Below are 15,450 nucleotides of genomic sequence, written 5' to 3'. Positions count from 1 at the left end.
CCTAGAGCACTTGGTGAAATGGATCTTTACATCAGTGATAAAACATGAATGACATGTCAAGATGTCCCCACTAGCATCTACCTTGCAGTAAGTGTAGAAAAGCATTGGTAATATAAGATTACCAGGCACTTTGAACCTACATCTGACTGCTGCCATGAGCAGTGGTTGTGTTGCACTGCTCTCCCTCTTTCTCCAGATCCAGCTGGGAAATCTCCTCCAGTGCTCCTACTATCTTTCTATGAGATGATGATGGAAGAGGGTATTCTCTGTGATGCTTTGTCAGGACAGATGGAGTGTGATCGGAATTTTTAAGTGGTTAGTGAGGTAAAAGAAATGACACTGTCCAGGTACTGCTCCTGGCTTACCACTCTTCCCATGTCTAGTCAAGCCCTGGCAATATTGCTTTGATTTCACATAGAGGTTCAAAATGCTTGGATTGAGGAACAGCACATTTGCCTGCCACAACTGCCTCTTTTTAACTGGAAAATGACACAAGTCATGTTGAGGGAAGAGAGTTTGGCCTTTGAGCATCCCAGGAAGAGCTGCTCCTCTCTTCCCACCCCACTCCCATGCTGCTACAAGACCCATTCTGCCAAACCAGGCGGACAGTGCCCTGGTGCCTACCAATGTGGCTGCACTCAGGACCTGCTCACATGGCTCCTGGCACAGCCTGCCAGCTCATATCCAGCCCAGCAACATGGGCCACACTTGGTGTCTGTAAGGCCCAGCATCTCCCATGGGACTCTCAGCTAAGCCCTGACTTTGAGAAGTCCATTTACATTTTAAACAATGAATTGAAGTGGAATATGATGGGCCAAATTCATAGGAGTTTAACATTTAGAACTGATATCTAAGATTACCTTAGAAGATGGGAAAAAAACTTCAGTTTAGGCATTCTCCACATGCCACAAACACATTACACTGCCCTTCTAAAATGCATCATTTATTCCTAATTTGGATTAAGAGAATGATTATATTTGCAAATAGACTTACAAAGGAAATTCTAACCAATTCTATACTTTACCTCAAGAGGAAATTTTTGTCCTTCTAGACTATGTTCTGATCCATCTGATGACGCGTTGCATTTTCCCCAGTGAAAAAGTTATTTTGCTTGCTTTGAATATGGTGTCTAACCCACCTCCACTCAAATAATAATCACTTGTCAGGTTAATTCCACTGAAAAAATTGAGAAGGGGAAAAAAAGGAGTGTCAATATAAAAGCCAGTCAAGGCATATATAACTTTCATATTTCAGTATTAGGTGCTAGAAGTCAAATATGATATGCTTATTTCTCTGTATTTCATAAGCAATTTGACAGGAAATTGGTTATTTAAACTAAGTAACAAGGGTGGAAATTCACTATTAGCATGGATATATGTTTCATTTTATGCTGCAATTCATAAAATAGTAATTTAATGAAGTGCACTTGATTTCCTGTTATCTGAAACTAGACACAGAACTACATTAAAAAGCTCAGAAAGCTGATCTAGCCTCCAGCTGGTTGAAAATAAATTCCTGAAGTACATACCTTCCTGAAAGGGTCTGTGTTTTTAACCTGTGTTTCTAACAAAAAGGAAATACAAACCTGCCCCTCATTTTTACCACAATTCATGAGGCAACATGACAAAAGAATATTTTAGCCAGTTCCTAAGATTGTCTTGACATAAGAGTCCTTAGCTGCAGAGCTGTCTCCCATGGGGAAAAGCAATGACAGATCTTCAGTTGGACATAACTGTAGCTGTACACAAACTGTAGATGGGACAGAGCATTTGTCTTCTGGCAAGAATGAGCAGGATGGGATAGACTGAAGCTCCACATTTTGGCTTGCCCATCCCCAGTGACTGTGAACTTCACCTCTTGATAAACTCCACCAATGGAGTTCATTTTCACTACATTCCTTTTCTCAAAACCTTGAAGGCCATTTAAACAAACCTAGCAGTTCCTTAGCGGTATAATATCCGAATACTCTGGACAAGAAAGAGCTCAGTTCACTTTTAAGGACTTCAAAGAACATTTTCTCAGGGGCATCTCTAAAAGACAAAGCAATGTTTATCTCAGCTAGTAGGGCAGGAGGGACGTAAGGGGTTTGTGTAGTGGTATGTAGGAAGTACATGACAGAAAGAACAGAAATTACGAACAATGATGCTAAAGTGAACTGAACTAAACCACGAAGGGGTCTCACTGGAACTGGTAGAAGGTCAAAGAGAGTTGTTAAGAGATATGCTCCTCCACACCTATGCCCAAAACAAAGAACAGTACTTCTAGCAAGCAGCTTTTAGTTACTGCTTCCCTGGATTTTAAGTGATCGTAAAAAGATTTGTCTGACAATTTAGATGACATCATAAGCTTTTTCCTAGCTGGGGAAAATGGGCACCTGTAGGTATAAATTACCTTTTTCTAAAATGTAGACAAATCAGAACACAAAAGCATGTATTTCTCATCTTTGACTGTTAGGAGGCATCTATGTGAGTAATTCAGATGAAAGTTTCCATATTATACGCATCTATGTGTGGGTGAGATGAAACCCAACCTGAGTTTCTTATAACTTCAACCCATCCATGAAGTGCTTTCAGATGAGTATGTATTTATTCATACTTTTAAAAAATCTTTTTTGCCTACCCATTACAGACACTAGATATATAGTAATAATTACCATAATTCCACAGCACATGCCAACTTACTGTTTAGATTTAATGACGTGCCCATGATGGCATGATAGTCATGATGTGATTGCTTTGGCTGTATCTGTCCATGCACACAATTTTTGCTTCTGTGATTACTGTTTCATTTAGCTATTGTCATTGTAGTTGTTTTGTTTATTTATTTAATAGGTAAATTCAGAGTGCACCAGCTGAGTGAAATGAAAATGATCCATAAAAAATCCTTGGTTGGTTGTTCATCCTATATCACTTTTTAGACCTCTTAACTCCAAACATGAAATCTGACTTTTTTACCTGTTTTTCCAGTGTTGCGGATGAAAGTATCTTCCAAAGTTTCCTTTTCCCACCCATGGAATTTAAGTTTCTTCAGATTCACATTAACTTGGGTAAGGTCTTCATCTATATTAATAGGTGATTGTTTGGCACCATTACAGGCAGAATATTTCTTGCCCCAGTTCTTTTGGTTCAAAGTTCCTAGAAATCAAAACATGTGGGGTAAATACATTTAAATCCAAACTGCCATCCATACATTTTTTATTGTCGTAATGTTAAAACACAATTTTCAGTTTGAGATCAGAGCTCTTCTTTTAGATTTTTTCTGTAAGAATACTTAGCACACCTACCACTGATTCCTACATCTTCAGCTGTTAAGTCACACTTAGAGCACTCTAGACATCAACACATACATTCTTATGAATCTCTAAGGAAAGCATAAAAAAGAACAACAAAACCCTCATGAACAATTTACATAAAACAAAAATAATCTTCCAGATGAATGGAATCAGCATGCAAGAAACCCGTGGGAATTGCTGGAAAACTATCCTATCCAAATTACTTTTAATCATACCAATGTTAATATTCTTTTTGCCCAGTGAAATCACCTACCCAGTAAGGTTTAAAAATATAAAGAAGTAGTAAGGTGTTTTAAGAATTTCTCACCCAGAGGGGAAAAGGTAAACCGATTTTACCCTGGAAAAGAAAAAAGATGGGTAATGCTCTGTGTGAGAGCCTGGCTGTACGGTCAGCTGTGCCTGGAGGGCTGTGCACTCCCACTGCAGCCATGTCTCCCTGGGCAGCTGCCCAGCAGAGGAGCTCCTGTGCTGCAGCAAGGGCTTTCTCCAGGGCACAGGGGCTGTGTGCCATTGCACTGAGGCCAGTCCAGACACAGAACAGGGACACAGACAGCATGGCATTCAACAAAGCCTTGATTATTTTCATGAACTGTGCAAGTACTCTACAAAATCAGTATGGTGCAGTAGCAGCAGCTCTGACAATCTTTTGTTTATATAACATACTAATATAAACAGAACAACATTTTGTGTATTTTAATGTGTTTGAAAACACGTAGATATTTTTTCCTCACAGGGAAATCTGGCAACACTTCAAAATGCTAATTAAAATCAAGAGTTAACAACACAGATGTAAGAAAATAGAATTACTTCAGTTAACTTCCCACTTACTAGTAGTTAAGAACCAATATTAGTGTATGCAGTGCATATATTTGAATTCTACTAGATATGTTGAAATAACCAATCTTCATTAACAGGCCAGTGTGCCACATCCAAGTCTGTCAGTGAAGATTTGCTATCTTCTACTCCAGGCAAGGACAGCTCTCATTGCACTCAGAAAACTCATAGAGGGAAGAAGATAGGCAGTCAGTCCTGTCACCATGACAATAGGCAGTAATACAAGATGCTCACCTGGATAGGCAGCTAGAAACAAACCTGAACTAAATTATTGAACAAGTACAAGTCAAGCGAATTACCAGCATCACCTTGCTGCATCAGAATTACTGCAGATGGTATACAAACACATTTATTTGCCTGCAAATAGCAACAGGAGAAACTGGCAGGCACAACACTCAAACAGCCTAAAGGGAGTTCAAGCTACAGGCTTACAAATGTCAGCAATCTACAGGTGGGACTTGAGCTCTGTACCAAGCAAGCACTGGTTCCATTGGAAATGGCACACTGGTGAGCCTTCAGCTCCTCCTCACGTCACACTTGTCCTGGACTTTAGTTATCCCTTATAATTTACCTGGTAAAATGCATATCCTGATTTGTATTGTAATCACTTTTCCAAGAAAAGAGTGGCTAATATTTAATCTCTTTCGAAAGTATCCTTTAAGAAATTCTGAGCTCAAGCCAATCAATACTTGGATGTTAATCTGCTCAGGTCTTCTATATGAGTTTTCCAACAAATACTGAAGGCTTTTAACATCAAGAAAGAATTAAAAAAAATTAGATTAGTTAACTTTTAAACAAAGCTTAAAAGAAAAGCCTCCAAACAGGGTCAGAAAGGACAGAAATAACAACTCTCAGCTTGCCCTGTGCATCATTGCAAACAGGCTCCTCCTTCCAGGTCTGATTTCAGACGGCTCAGTGATTTTCCAAGCTCCAGGAAACTCTTTAAAGCCCTCTCTGCCCGTTTCTGCCAGTTTGGGTTGAGACAGCTGCCCACGGCCTTTCCTTGGAGTTAAACTGCACTCCCTACTCCATGCTCTATTTCTTTTACTCCTTTTGCCAAAGCCAACACTTCCCCAGACTCCTGCAGTTTCCACAAGGCAGTAGAAATCTCTGTTCTCTTTCCACTGACATACCCATAGCCACCTGCAGTCTCTCCTTCAGAACACCATTTTTTTTTTTCAACATCCATTTCTGTTATTCTGCTCTTCCCATCACTGACATTAGAACTGATGAAAATATGGCTCTTTTTATTTTTCCTGCTATGGTGCTTTTGGGAAATTTCTTCCATGCTTCTTTTGATGACAGACATTATTGCATTTTTCATATTGTCTTTAAATTCTCTACTGCTTACAATTATGCTCAATAAAAATGAGTAAATTAAAACTAGAGAAACTATAATCTCTTTCTGACTTCCACAGTTTTGTATTTTCTAGTTTTGCAAGTAGAACTTAAGTTCTTCAACTTGGTAGTCATTACTTGTGGCTCAGTGTGTAATAAAGTCCTAATATGCATCTCTGATAAATTTGAAATCTTTGCTCATCCCAGAAGACAGTGTGTAGCTGTAGCATCGATAAATAACTATGGAATAAAATGTACAAAAAATCAATGGCAGGGTCTGATCTGGGGCAGGAACAAGGGGAATCCCCTTAGGAATGGAGTCTGACAAGGAATGGAGAGCTGGAGTCTGGTCATGATGACCCAAATTACATTTCAGCAGCAAAATACACGTTTGTGCATGAATTCTGCAAATGCTGGAGCAGGCAGTGGGTTTCTATATTAGCAAATATTGCTGAACAATATGAGCAGCAATATAGATGGAAACAGTTGAGGTTGAGGACCAGATGTCCATACCAGATGTTTTTAGAATGTTTTTACCTCAGTCTATCTCTGTCTGGTCCCATGGGCTGAATGCCCATTGGCTGCTGAAGGTGTGAGTTACTTGCCTGCAACACAATTCCTGTTTGGTACCATTTAAGATGAACCCCTGCCACAACTCCATCTTGCAAACCAAAGCTTAGTACGTGGGGTGCAGACAGAAGATTTGCTTCAGAAGTCCACTCCTGCTCTGAATTCAAATGTTAATGTAAATGCATCTGGTGTAGGCAGCAGGTGGTGGAACTTCTGCAGTTTACATAACTTGCTGAAAGCCAAAGTAAAAGTGAAAGACTTGAATGTTTTGAAACAGGAGCAGACTGTTTTACTATAGGTGTTATAATGAAAATCATAAATCAAAACTGTGCTAGCCATTTTGAAAATATTGAGCTTTGAAAATAAATTTTCCCAACTGTGCCTCAGAAATCTGAGGAGAACAGAAATATGCACAATATATCTTCAAGAGTGCACAGAGGAAGAATGTTTGTCAAAGGTGTCAGATCTGAAAAAGTAACTGGCAATTCACAAAGAATGGAAATAAAACTGAACAAAGTAGATTAAATGGAGGCCTGCCTATACCATAACCCTTACCACTTCTGTCCAGAGCAGAAAGTTTGAAAAAAATCTTCCTAGCCTAACTCTGATCCTCAACCTTGGTCCCCATGATTCCACTCCTACAATGAGCATCTAGTTCTACTTCTGGTTTCCACTTCAGCTCTCACTGAAAGAAAGAAATAGAGGTGCTGGAGTGTCCAGAGAAGGGTAACAGAGCAGGTGAAGGCTCTGGAGTCCAAATCTTATGAGGAGCAGCTGAGGGAGCTGGGGCTGTTTAGCATGGAGAAAAAGAGGCTTTATTCCTTTAATGAAATGGATATGAATCCTAGGGTTCCTTTATAGATGAAAGACAGCAGAAAAGAGAGATGGATTCTTTACCTCTACTTAATTTCTTCCTCTCCATTTTTCATCAGCATTTTCTTCCATGATCTTAAAATTACTTCTATAGATTGTATGCACATAAGAGATTAAAGATAACCCCTGTGCGTGGACTGTTAATAATGGATTTGCCTTATCAAAAAATGCTATTGACTTATCACTTTGAAGTGTTAAGTGATTTCAGTTATTTTCTTTTAGCAAACATGCTTTATCTAAGATATGAAAAACCAGAAATGAGGCCACAAAAATATGCATACTTACTCTGGGACAAAATTTAAATTAGATGCCAAATCAATATTGATCTGAACTTCAAATACAGCTATTACACAGAAAGTTGCACAATGCACTCTCTAATCCTTCAAGGCAGAAGAATTATTTCAGTTCTCAATCTGGATGAGTGCACTACTGGCCCAAAGAGAGAAATTCTGCTAGTATGGGTCTCTTGGGAATCTTATTACAGACTGTATTCCAAAGGCTATAACATACAATTTGCATTCTAGGAAAACACTATGGTCATCAAAAGAGATGACATGTTCCACATATTACTGAGTAGAAGGCAATGCTACTGTGTTATCTTGATCTTCACTGTAAGGGTTTTAGGGTTTTGCTTTTTTTCCCTCCAAAAGCCCAACTACACCCACAGCCTGACAACGATCAGTCTTGTAAGTTTATAAAAATTCTTAAGATTGGAAAATCCCTGAATTTAATGGATGAAATTACTTGTCCAGACAGAGTTGTAACTACAAAGAAGGAGTTTTGGCTTCCAGGTTTGGGCTTAGCCATTTATTATGCCTGTCTCAGTGATACAGTTGCTTGAGGTTTTCCAGCACTGGATTTCTTGCCAATATCTCAGTCAAGTTTTCAAAAATAAAATCATAATGGTTTGGTTAAAGAGGTGCCACAGAGTAAATCCAGAAAAATTTGATAGCACTTAAATGCTTAAAGTTCAATACTAATAGAGTAATTTGTTTTTAAATGAACAGAAGTCAAATAATATTTATCCCTTGGACTTTTTCTGTCACTCATACAGAGACAAAGAATTAATTCAACACATTTTCTTACTGTGGGGATGTAATATCTCAAATAAAGCAAACAGAATCAACAGAAACTCTAGTTGCTTTGCAACCAGATGCATTCATGCAAGCTAAATAATCGAATCTCTTATTTCATTTAGCACCTTATTCATCATTTTTGTATCTAAATATCAGCTTACCTAGACTATATTTTGTGCGTTGTGTCTATGCGCACATGAACATGGATCATCTGTGACAATACCCTGAAAGACGGTACTGCACTAACCTGTATTCAGCTGAACCCTATCATGTTAGTCTTTCCTGTTCCTCATCTAAAATGTCCTATACCACTTACCTCTTATTAAAACCTGTCATAGAAGGTGTGCAAAAAAAATACTGCTTAAACATTTTGCTATCTTCAGACTATGGTTCTTTCTTCAATATTTGTTTGCTTATTTTTTGAAGACAAACTATATGCTTTCTTCACATCTACAGTCATGGAGACATTGCTCAATAAGTAGTTAAAAACCAACCAAGTAAGAAAAAATTGTTTGTTTTTTTTTTTTCCCACTTTATCTCCAGATAAAATAAACTACAGTTGTTGAGATACAGTGGAAAACAACTCAGTTCTATTAACACAGAGGCTATCTGGTGTTTTTTTTCCTCCTGGGACTCAGTCTGATGATTCATAGTCAGACTAAGTGAATTACTAAGCAAAATGCATAGGATGATGAATACCAGTGGACAGCTTTCTTTCATAATAACAACTGTTTGCTGTTCCTCTTTTTTCATTGCCTAAAAGATCTGGCCATTGCAGGTTCATTAGAAAACACACAATCAAATACTTCTGTGCTAGAGAATACAGATTAATCATAGATGCTCCACTTGCGGGGTGCTCAATGGGATAGGGGTTCAGACTAGGAGATGGATCATAGGAGAAATTCAGCCAACCTTTTAAGGTACCTGTTTTCTATTGCTCTCATCTCATTGCTGCTGAATTTGCATATAACTGCAGCTAGAGAATCATGTACAGAATGAAAACTTGTCACATAATTTTTTATAATTACTGTAGTGTTATGATCTAAGCAACATTTTTCGAGTAAGTATTAAGGAAGGAAGTTTGGTACAGTGCCAAATGAGAAAATGTCCAGTAAAAAGTAACACATTCTTCTTCCTGCTTAATTTAATTCTTGACAACATATAAAGCCCTAATTTGGCTTCATAACTTCTAACCTTGTTCCAAGGAATTCAGATTGTAGTAGTTATTCCTTTACTTTCAGTCATACATTAAAGCATGAAATTGAATGCAACACTGTTGAGTGACAAGGATCATTTCAAGATCACAAATAACCAGAGCCGAGAACAGAAATGGAATACAGGGAACAGACTCACTTTTAGACTAAGAAATAAGTAGCAAGAAACATGGCCTATGGTTTATTTTCATATAACACACACACATTTTAATTAGTTGTCAACGTGTCATGACAACATTGGTGCTTGGTCTCGCACAAGAAGAGAGCTCCCCACCTGTTTTTCAGCTGTTTCACATGCTGCCAGCAGGGAAGGAAGAATAAAATGGGACAATCACAGGTTTTTCCCCTTCAAGCTGCCCCAGATTTGCAACATAAAAGCAACATTTTTCAAACATGGTGCGCTCCCATGAGTTGCTAATCTGTACTTTCTAGAAGTAGAGTTTGCTCCCAAATATGACTACTGTACATAGACCAAATGGATCTTTATTGTCTTTCTGCTGGTGAACACGGGCATAAATGAATCTTATGGTGGGATCTCCCTCTTCCCTATGCCATGCAAGTGCCATTTTATGAGAAATGGAATGGTTGCATATGAAAAATTTGCATAGACACAAAGGATTAAAAAAATGCACTTTAAAGGACTCTCAGCTGGAGCAAAGAAAGAGGAAGCTATAATCTACCTCAAGCACAGCATTTAGCACCTATCTGATAAGTGACAGTTCATGCAGTCCCAGGAGATGAGCACAATGAATCTCATCTTCAGCAGCAAGAAACCTCATTTTTGCTGGAGTACAGATCACCTTCTAAGTCTAATGACTTGCATTATGGCACTATGTTAGTCTTCACTTTTCTCTCCTCATTACCACAAAGCAGACTCTACTGTATTTTAGAAATCATCTTGCATGACACAACTAGGCACTCTGTAAAGAAACAAAATGAAATGATGAATTTTAGAATAGAGTATATAATCTCCTTCTCAGCTCAGCAGATCTAACAATATTGGCTTTCACTGAGAAAATCAATAGAGTTTCCTTTTGTCTTCTATTGAGCTATGACCTCTCTCCTGTCCTATTTCTTCTTTCTTTCCCTTGCTTTCCTCCCTCTATTCTCCCTCCCTCTTGCACCATTAAATGTTACCAGGCAGTCTGTTTAGTTCCATGAGAAGTCCTGTTGTGGTATAGCACAGGGGCACTTTTTCCTGTTATCAAACACATGCATTACTATGTTGCTACCATCTAGGAAAATAACTTGGGTCAGCACAAGCTCACCTAGAAGAAAAATACATTTCACAAAGGCCATAGTTACGAGTTCTGATCCAAAGCCTGCTGAATTATGACAATAATCCTCAAGTAGGTTCTCTGGGCTTTGAATCAGATCAGCTGTGAGTATAGAAAACACCACTATTGAACAACAGTAGTGGAACTGTGAGTGCGAAAGTCTCACAAACAGCCATCAAAAAGGTCAACATTTAACTCAGAATAGCAAAAAGGCATTTATTTCAGCTGTAAAGAATAACAAAAGGGTCATAAAAAAAAGAGATAGATAGATAGATAGATAGATAGATAGATAGATAGATAGACAGATAGATAGATAGATAGATAGATAGATATCAAAGAACCAAAGAAAGACAAATATAAGTATTAAAGACTCTCACTGGCCAGGGAGTCCCAGAGGCTGCCTACAGATAAATTACTCCAATGTCCAAAAGGACATACCAGTAATTCTGGTTCTTTACTCCCCAGGTTCTCATTTTCACAGAGTTTCCATTTTTCTAAAATGAAATAAAATTTAAAAGTCCAGAAGAAGAGAAATTTGGACTACTTTTACCATATTTTCACAGGATTTCGTATCACACTTCTATGGGAATTCCAATACACATTCTGTTTGCATAATAAGGATAAAACAAGGTGATGGGCAGAAATGTGTTATACAGTATTATATTGAGCTATATGGATTTCTTATACAGAGCCATAGCTTATATGTGCTTATCTATACAATTGCTTATCATGTTTTAGTTTCCACTTTAGAAAGACAATTCTATGGCCTTTTTTGGCATGGATTTTTGACTACAATGACTAAAAACTTTAATTGACTTTCCCTTACCTCCCCAATATAAAAGCAAATCCTTCCAAAAATGTTAAAAAAATCAATCCCCTCCTAACATTACACAAAACTTCCTTCACTAATGGCATTATTTTATTTGGACTAAATATAATTTCAGCATTACCATAATGTTTGCATTTTGTTCAAAAACTTTGTACACACAGTTTCAGAACTGCCATAGCAGTCAGTGGATGTACATAGCTGTTTCTCTAATAATCTATGTTTAAATAGTACTATTACCTGATTAAACTTTTTTGAGGTTATCATATCCACAAAAACAGTCTTTACAAACTCTTTCACTGAGAGATATTTTACCCAGTCTTGATGTGATAGCAGGATTATGTAAATTTCACAGTAGATATTTCTTTCAAGTACTTTTGCATAAACAAGTCGTGCAGATATCTGTTTTTTCTATGCAAATGTATAAAAATCTTAACCACCTTTACAACCTTTCAGTAGTAAGAACTCTCAAAGTCACTTTCAATGCTGAATAGCTATTTTCAAGAGTGCAGAGCTAAAAGCTATTCAGCAGGAGGTGCAATCCACCTCAGATTTGGAACTTGCTGCCATTGACAGGATTTTCCTTCACAACTTTTCCATCCTCTCCTACAATGGAGACTATTTGAAATGAGGATGGAAGCAGCATCAGCTGCACCTTTGGGCAGTTGTGGTCTTACATCTATCTCAATCAGCCAGTAGGTTCTTGTACTTTTTTATCCTCACTGTGATAAAACTTGCCTAAAATGTGTTACTGCTTTTAGGAGCAATGCTTTTTACTTCAGATTTTCTGAAATGAAGAATTAGTTGCACTGCTTGTTGAGAAACAAATAAAAACTATATCCTACATTACTCATGTAAGACAAAAGTTCAGAGTGGGGAAGTTTTCACATCAATACTAAATTTAAATTCACTAAACTCTTAAACAGTTTGGTTGTTGTTTAGTTTTATTTATAAATCCATGGCTAATACACAGAACTACACAATCTAATATACAATCTTCTTCCATGAAGATTGGTATGATAATTTTTCTTCGTCATTTCTCCACAGAGAAAGAAAATATTTTTCATACACACACATGGGAAAGTAGAAGGGGATCTGAAGATCATGTTTCTTTATTACCTAGGGATCAAATTATTACCTAGGGATCAAATATATAAGATACACTCTGTACACCTGTAAATAGTTCAATTTTACCTTTTCCTAAATAAACCATTTAAGCAGGAGGAGGTCTAGCATACTTTATCACAGTGGATTAAAGGAATGATTCTTGGTCTGTTTATCTACTTTAGTCAAGAAGTTATTCTGAAGGATCAAGAATAACACATGGTATTCCTGACGCACTAACATCACCTAACTATCAAGTGTGTCCCCATGCAGAGTAGTAATTTTCTTCTGCATAGAATTATGCTATCACTCACATAAAGGATATTAGTGAGTCCTCAGAGGGGACTGAATGCACACAAGTAACTTCAGTAACAAGTCATCCCCAGTACTGAAGAATCCAAACACCTCTTGATTTATAGGGACAAATTAAATTTTAATGAAATTTTATCTTTTGCTTCTCCTTTCATTCTTGCTCTTGTTGTAAAGTATCAGTTTTATACTCAGCAAAAAACATTATACTACCTGAAACATCTTGAATTTAAATATTTTGAAAACACACTTACCTATACTGAATCACTCCAGACTAGAAATTTTCAGACAAGAATCTTGTCCATTCAGTCTGCAAAGTGTTGGACAGCCATAACCAAAACAGGTCTGTAAGCTGTTAGGACAAAGTCTCCCCAGCAGATGTCTATTGTGCACCTAACTGAATTGCAGTCAATCAAGGTAAAGACACCAAGTCACATTAGAGTTACTTGATACCCAAATTTTCACCATAAGCTCCTCTAAATATTCTATCACTATTTGTGCCCTAAGATACTGTTGATTTGACTAAGCTGAGGAATCAAACTCAAAGCCCATTTTGGAAACACAGATTCATCATCCCTTGCCGCAATCTCCCAAGGCACAGACCCAGCTGGTATGGGCCTCCTGACCCTCAGAGAACACAGCACCAAGAGGCTGCAGCTGAGCCTCCTACTCTTCAGGGACATTCAAGGCAATGCCCATTTTAATATGATATCCCAGCAGTTACAGACAGGCAGTGTACTTTGCACAATGTGATTATGCTCCCCAGCCAAAAGAAAATTATTCACCATCCATATTTTGCATTTCCATGGTAGCGCTGAGAATAATTATAAGGGAAGGAGAAGTCATCTTCACTCAGTGCTGCAGCATGGTGAGGCTAGAAATTCAAGCATCATTGGGCTTAAAAAGATAAGGAGAGGAATGGCTGATTTTGTAGCCCAGCACTGGAGCATTCAGCAGGCAAAGAGCAGGGATGACACATATGGGCTGAAGCAGGTACCTTTCTGCTAATTTGTGTAGTCTGAAGAAAATAACTCCCCCTGATGCTATTTATGTGCCTAATGTAGGTGCCTAACTTTGAATTGTAAAGTTAAAGAAGATACACTTCCCCACCATCAGCACTATTACACCAAATCTTTGTGCTCTTGAGAAGACTACACAGAACTTACTGCAAATTCCTCATGAATTGCCTCACTGGCACATTTAAACCCTAAACCAGAGTCCATTTCTTCTGCAGTACTCTCTGCTGTTTTGGTTCTCATTTGAATTAGGTCTCAGCCTCACAACCAGACTGATGTGCACAGTCAGCTATTCTGGTCACAGAACCTACTGATGGCCACAAAACACCTTATGTCTGTTCATACAAATAGATCATATTTCTGTAGCAAAACAAATTCCAATTAGAGTAAGTAATTGTTAAAAATTATTAAATATAATCAATTTCTTTTTGATTTATAGTTGCTATTCCAGCTCAATGGCTAGTGTATGCAACGAGACAGCAAATCACACAGCATGCATTTAGAGTTTTCTGACACAGTTCCATAACTATTTAATCATAGAACCACAGAAGTCCAGGACTGAAGGGATCTCAGTGATCATGTGATCATCAACCTTTCCTAGCTAAAACACAGTATAGAAAAGATGGCCCAGCACCCTGTCCAGCTGAATCTTACAAGCATCCAGGACAGGAAATCCACCATTTCCCTGAGATTATTTCATATCTGACTGTTCTTACAGTGAAATATTTTCCTCTTGTGACCAAAGTTACAAAACGTCTATTGACCAAATTTGCATCAAATTATGATGCCTAATTACTACATTCTCAAACAAGAAACTCAGATAGTATATTGTCATGATTTAACTCCCAACAAATGACAAATGCTGTGCAGATGTTTGCTCACTCCCTTCACCCAAGTGGGATGGGAAAGATAATCAGAAAAAGAGTAAAGGGATGACATATGAACAGTTTAACTGGAAATTACTGTAAATTTCAATAGTAATGTTAATAATACTAATGACAACAGTAATGAAAAAGCAGAGAAAGAGAGAGAGGAATAAAACCCAAGAGAAACAAGTAAAGCACAATAAACTTGCCATCACCCACTGACCCCATTCCCCAGCAGCAATTGGGTCCAGACAGCCAACTCCCCTGAGTTTTCAGACTGAGTCTGATGGTCTTTAGGGAATACCACTTTGGCCAGTCTGGGTCACCTGTTCTAGCTGTGCTCTCTCACAGGTGCACCTCCTCACTGGCAGAGCATGGGAAACTGAAAAGCCCTTTACTTAATGTAAGCACTGCTTTGCAACAACTAAAACATCAGTGTGTTATTAACGTTATTCACATACTAAATTCAAAACACAGCACTGTAGCAGCTAAGAAGCAGAAAATTAACTGTATCCAAGCCAAAACCAGGACACATAAAAAACAGGGAAATTACAGAAGAGACCTCACCAAGTTTATGAAAAGTATAAACCAAAGACTTACTGGTTTGAAAATCTATTTTTCTGTAAGAATTTATATTTTGCTTACCACCTCTACACCACAACATATCAGTCTCTCCTTTCCTCTAATTCTTTGAGACCTGTGTATGACTTCTCCTAATTAGGGTAGGGGATGACTAATGTAGGCATTGATTACAATTGGGGTGGAAAAAGTGGCAAAAAGTTAGGATCATTAAAGAGGAGATACAAGACCTGAGTTCTAGATAAGGCATATCAAACCGGCAAGACATAGTGAAGC

At 37.9% G+C, this 15,450-nt stretch overlaps 1 protein-coding gene across 1 annotated transcript in view; it reads right to left on the bottom strand.

Moving 5' to 3' along the window:
• Positions 1-15,450, bottom strand: part of PTPRZ1 (protein tyrosine phosphatase receptor type Z1) — a 131,589-nt gene that overhangs the window by 53,934 nt on the left and 62,205 nt on the right. The window contains 4 exon segments of the mRNA XM_033058203.2: positions 1,025-1,099; positions 1,101-1,166; positions 2,048-2,058; positions 2,955-3,134. Of these exon segments, the coding sequence (XP_032914094.1) occupies positions 1,025-1,099; positions 1,101-1,166; positions 2,048-2,058; positions 2,955-3,134 (332 nt within the window).

Source organism: Catharus ustulatus, chromosome 4, assembly GCF_009819885.2.
Source record: "Catharus ustulatus isolate bCatUst1 chromosome 4, bCatUst1.pri.v2, whole genome shotgun sequence".
Taxonomy (NCBI): Eukaryota; Metazoa; Chordata; class Aves; order Passeriformes; family Turdidae; genus Catharus; species Catharus ustulatus.
This window is presented reverse-complemented; position numbering and strand designations above follow the sequence as displayed.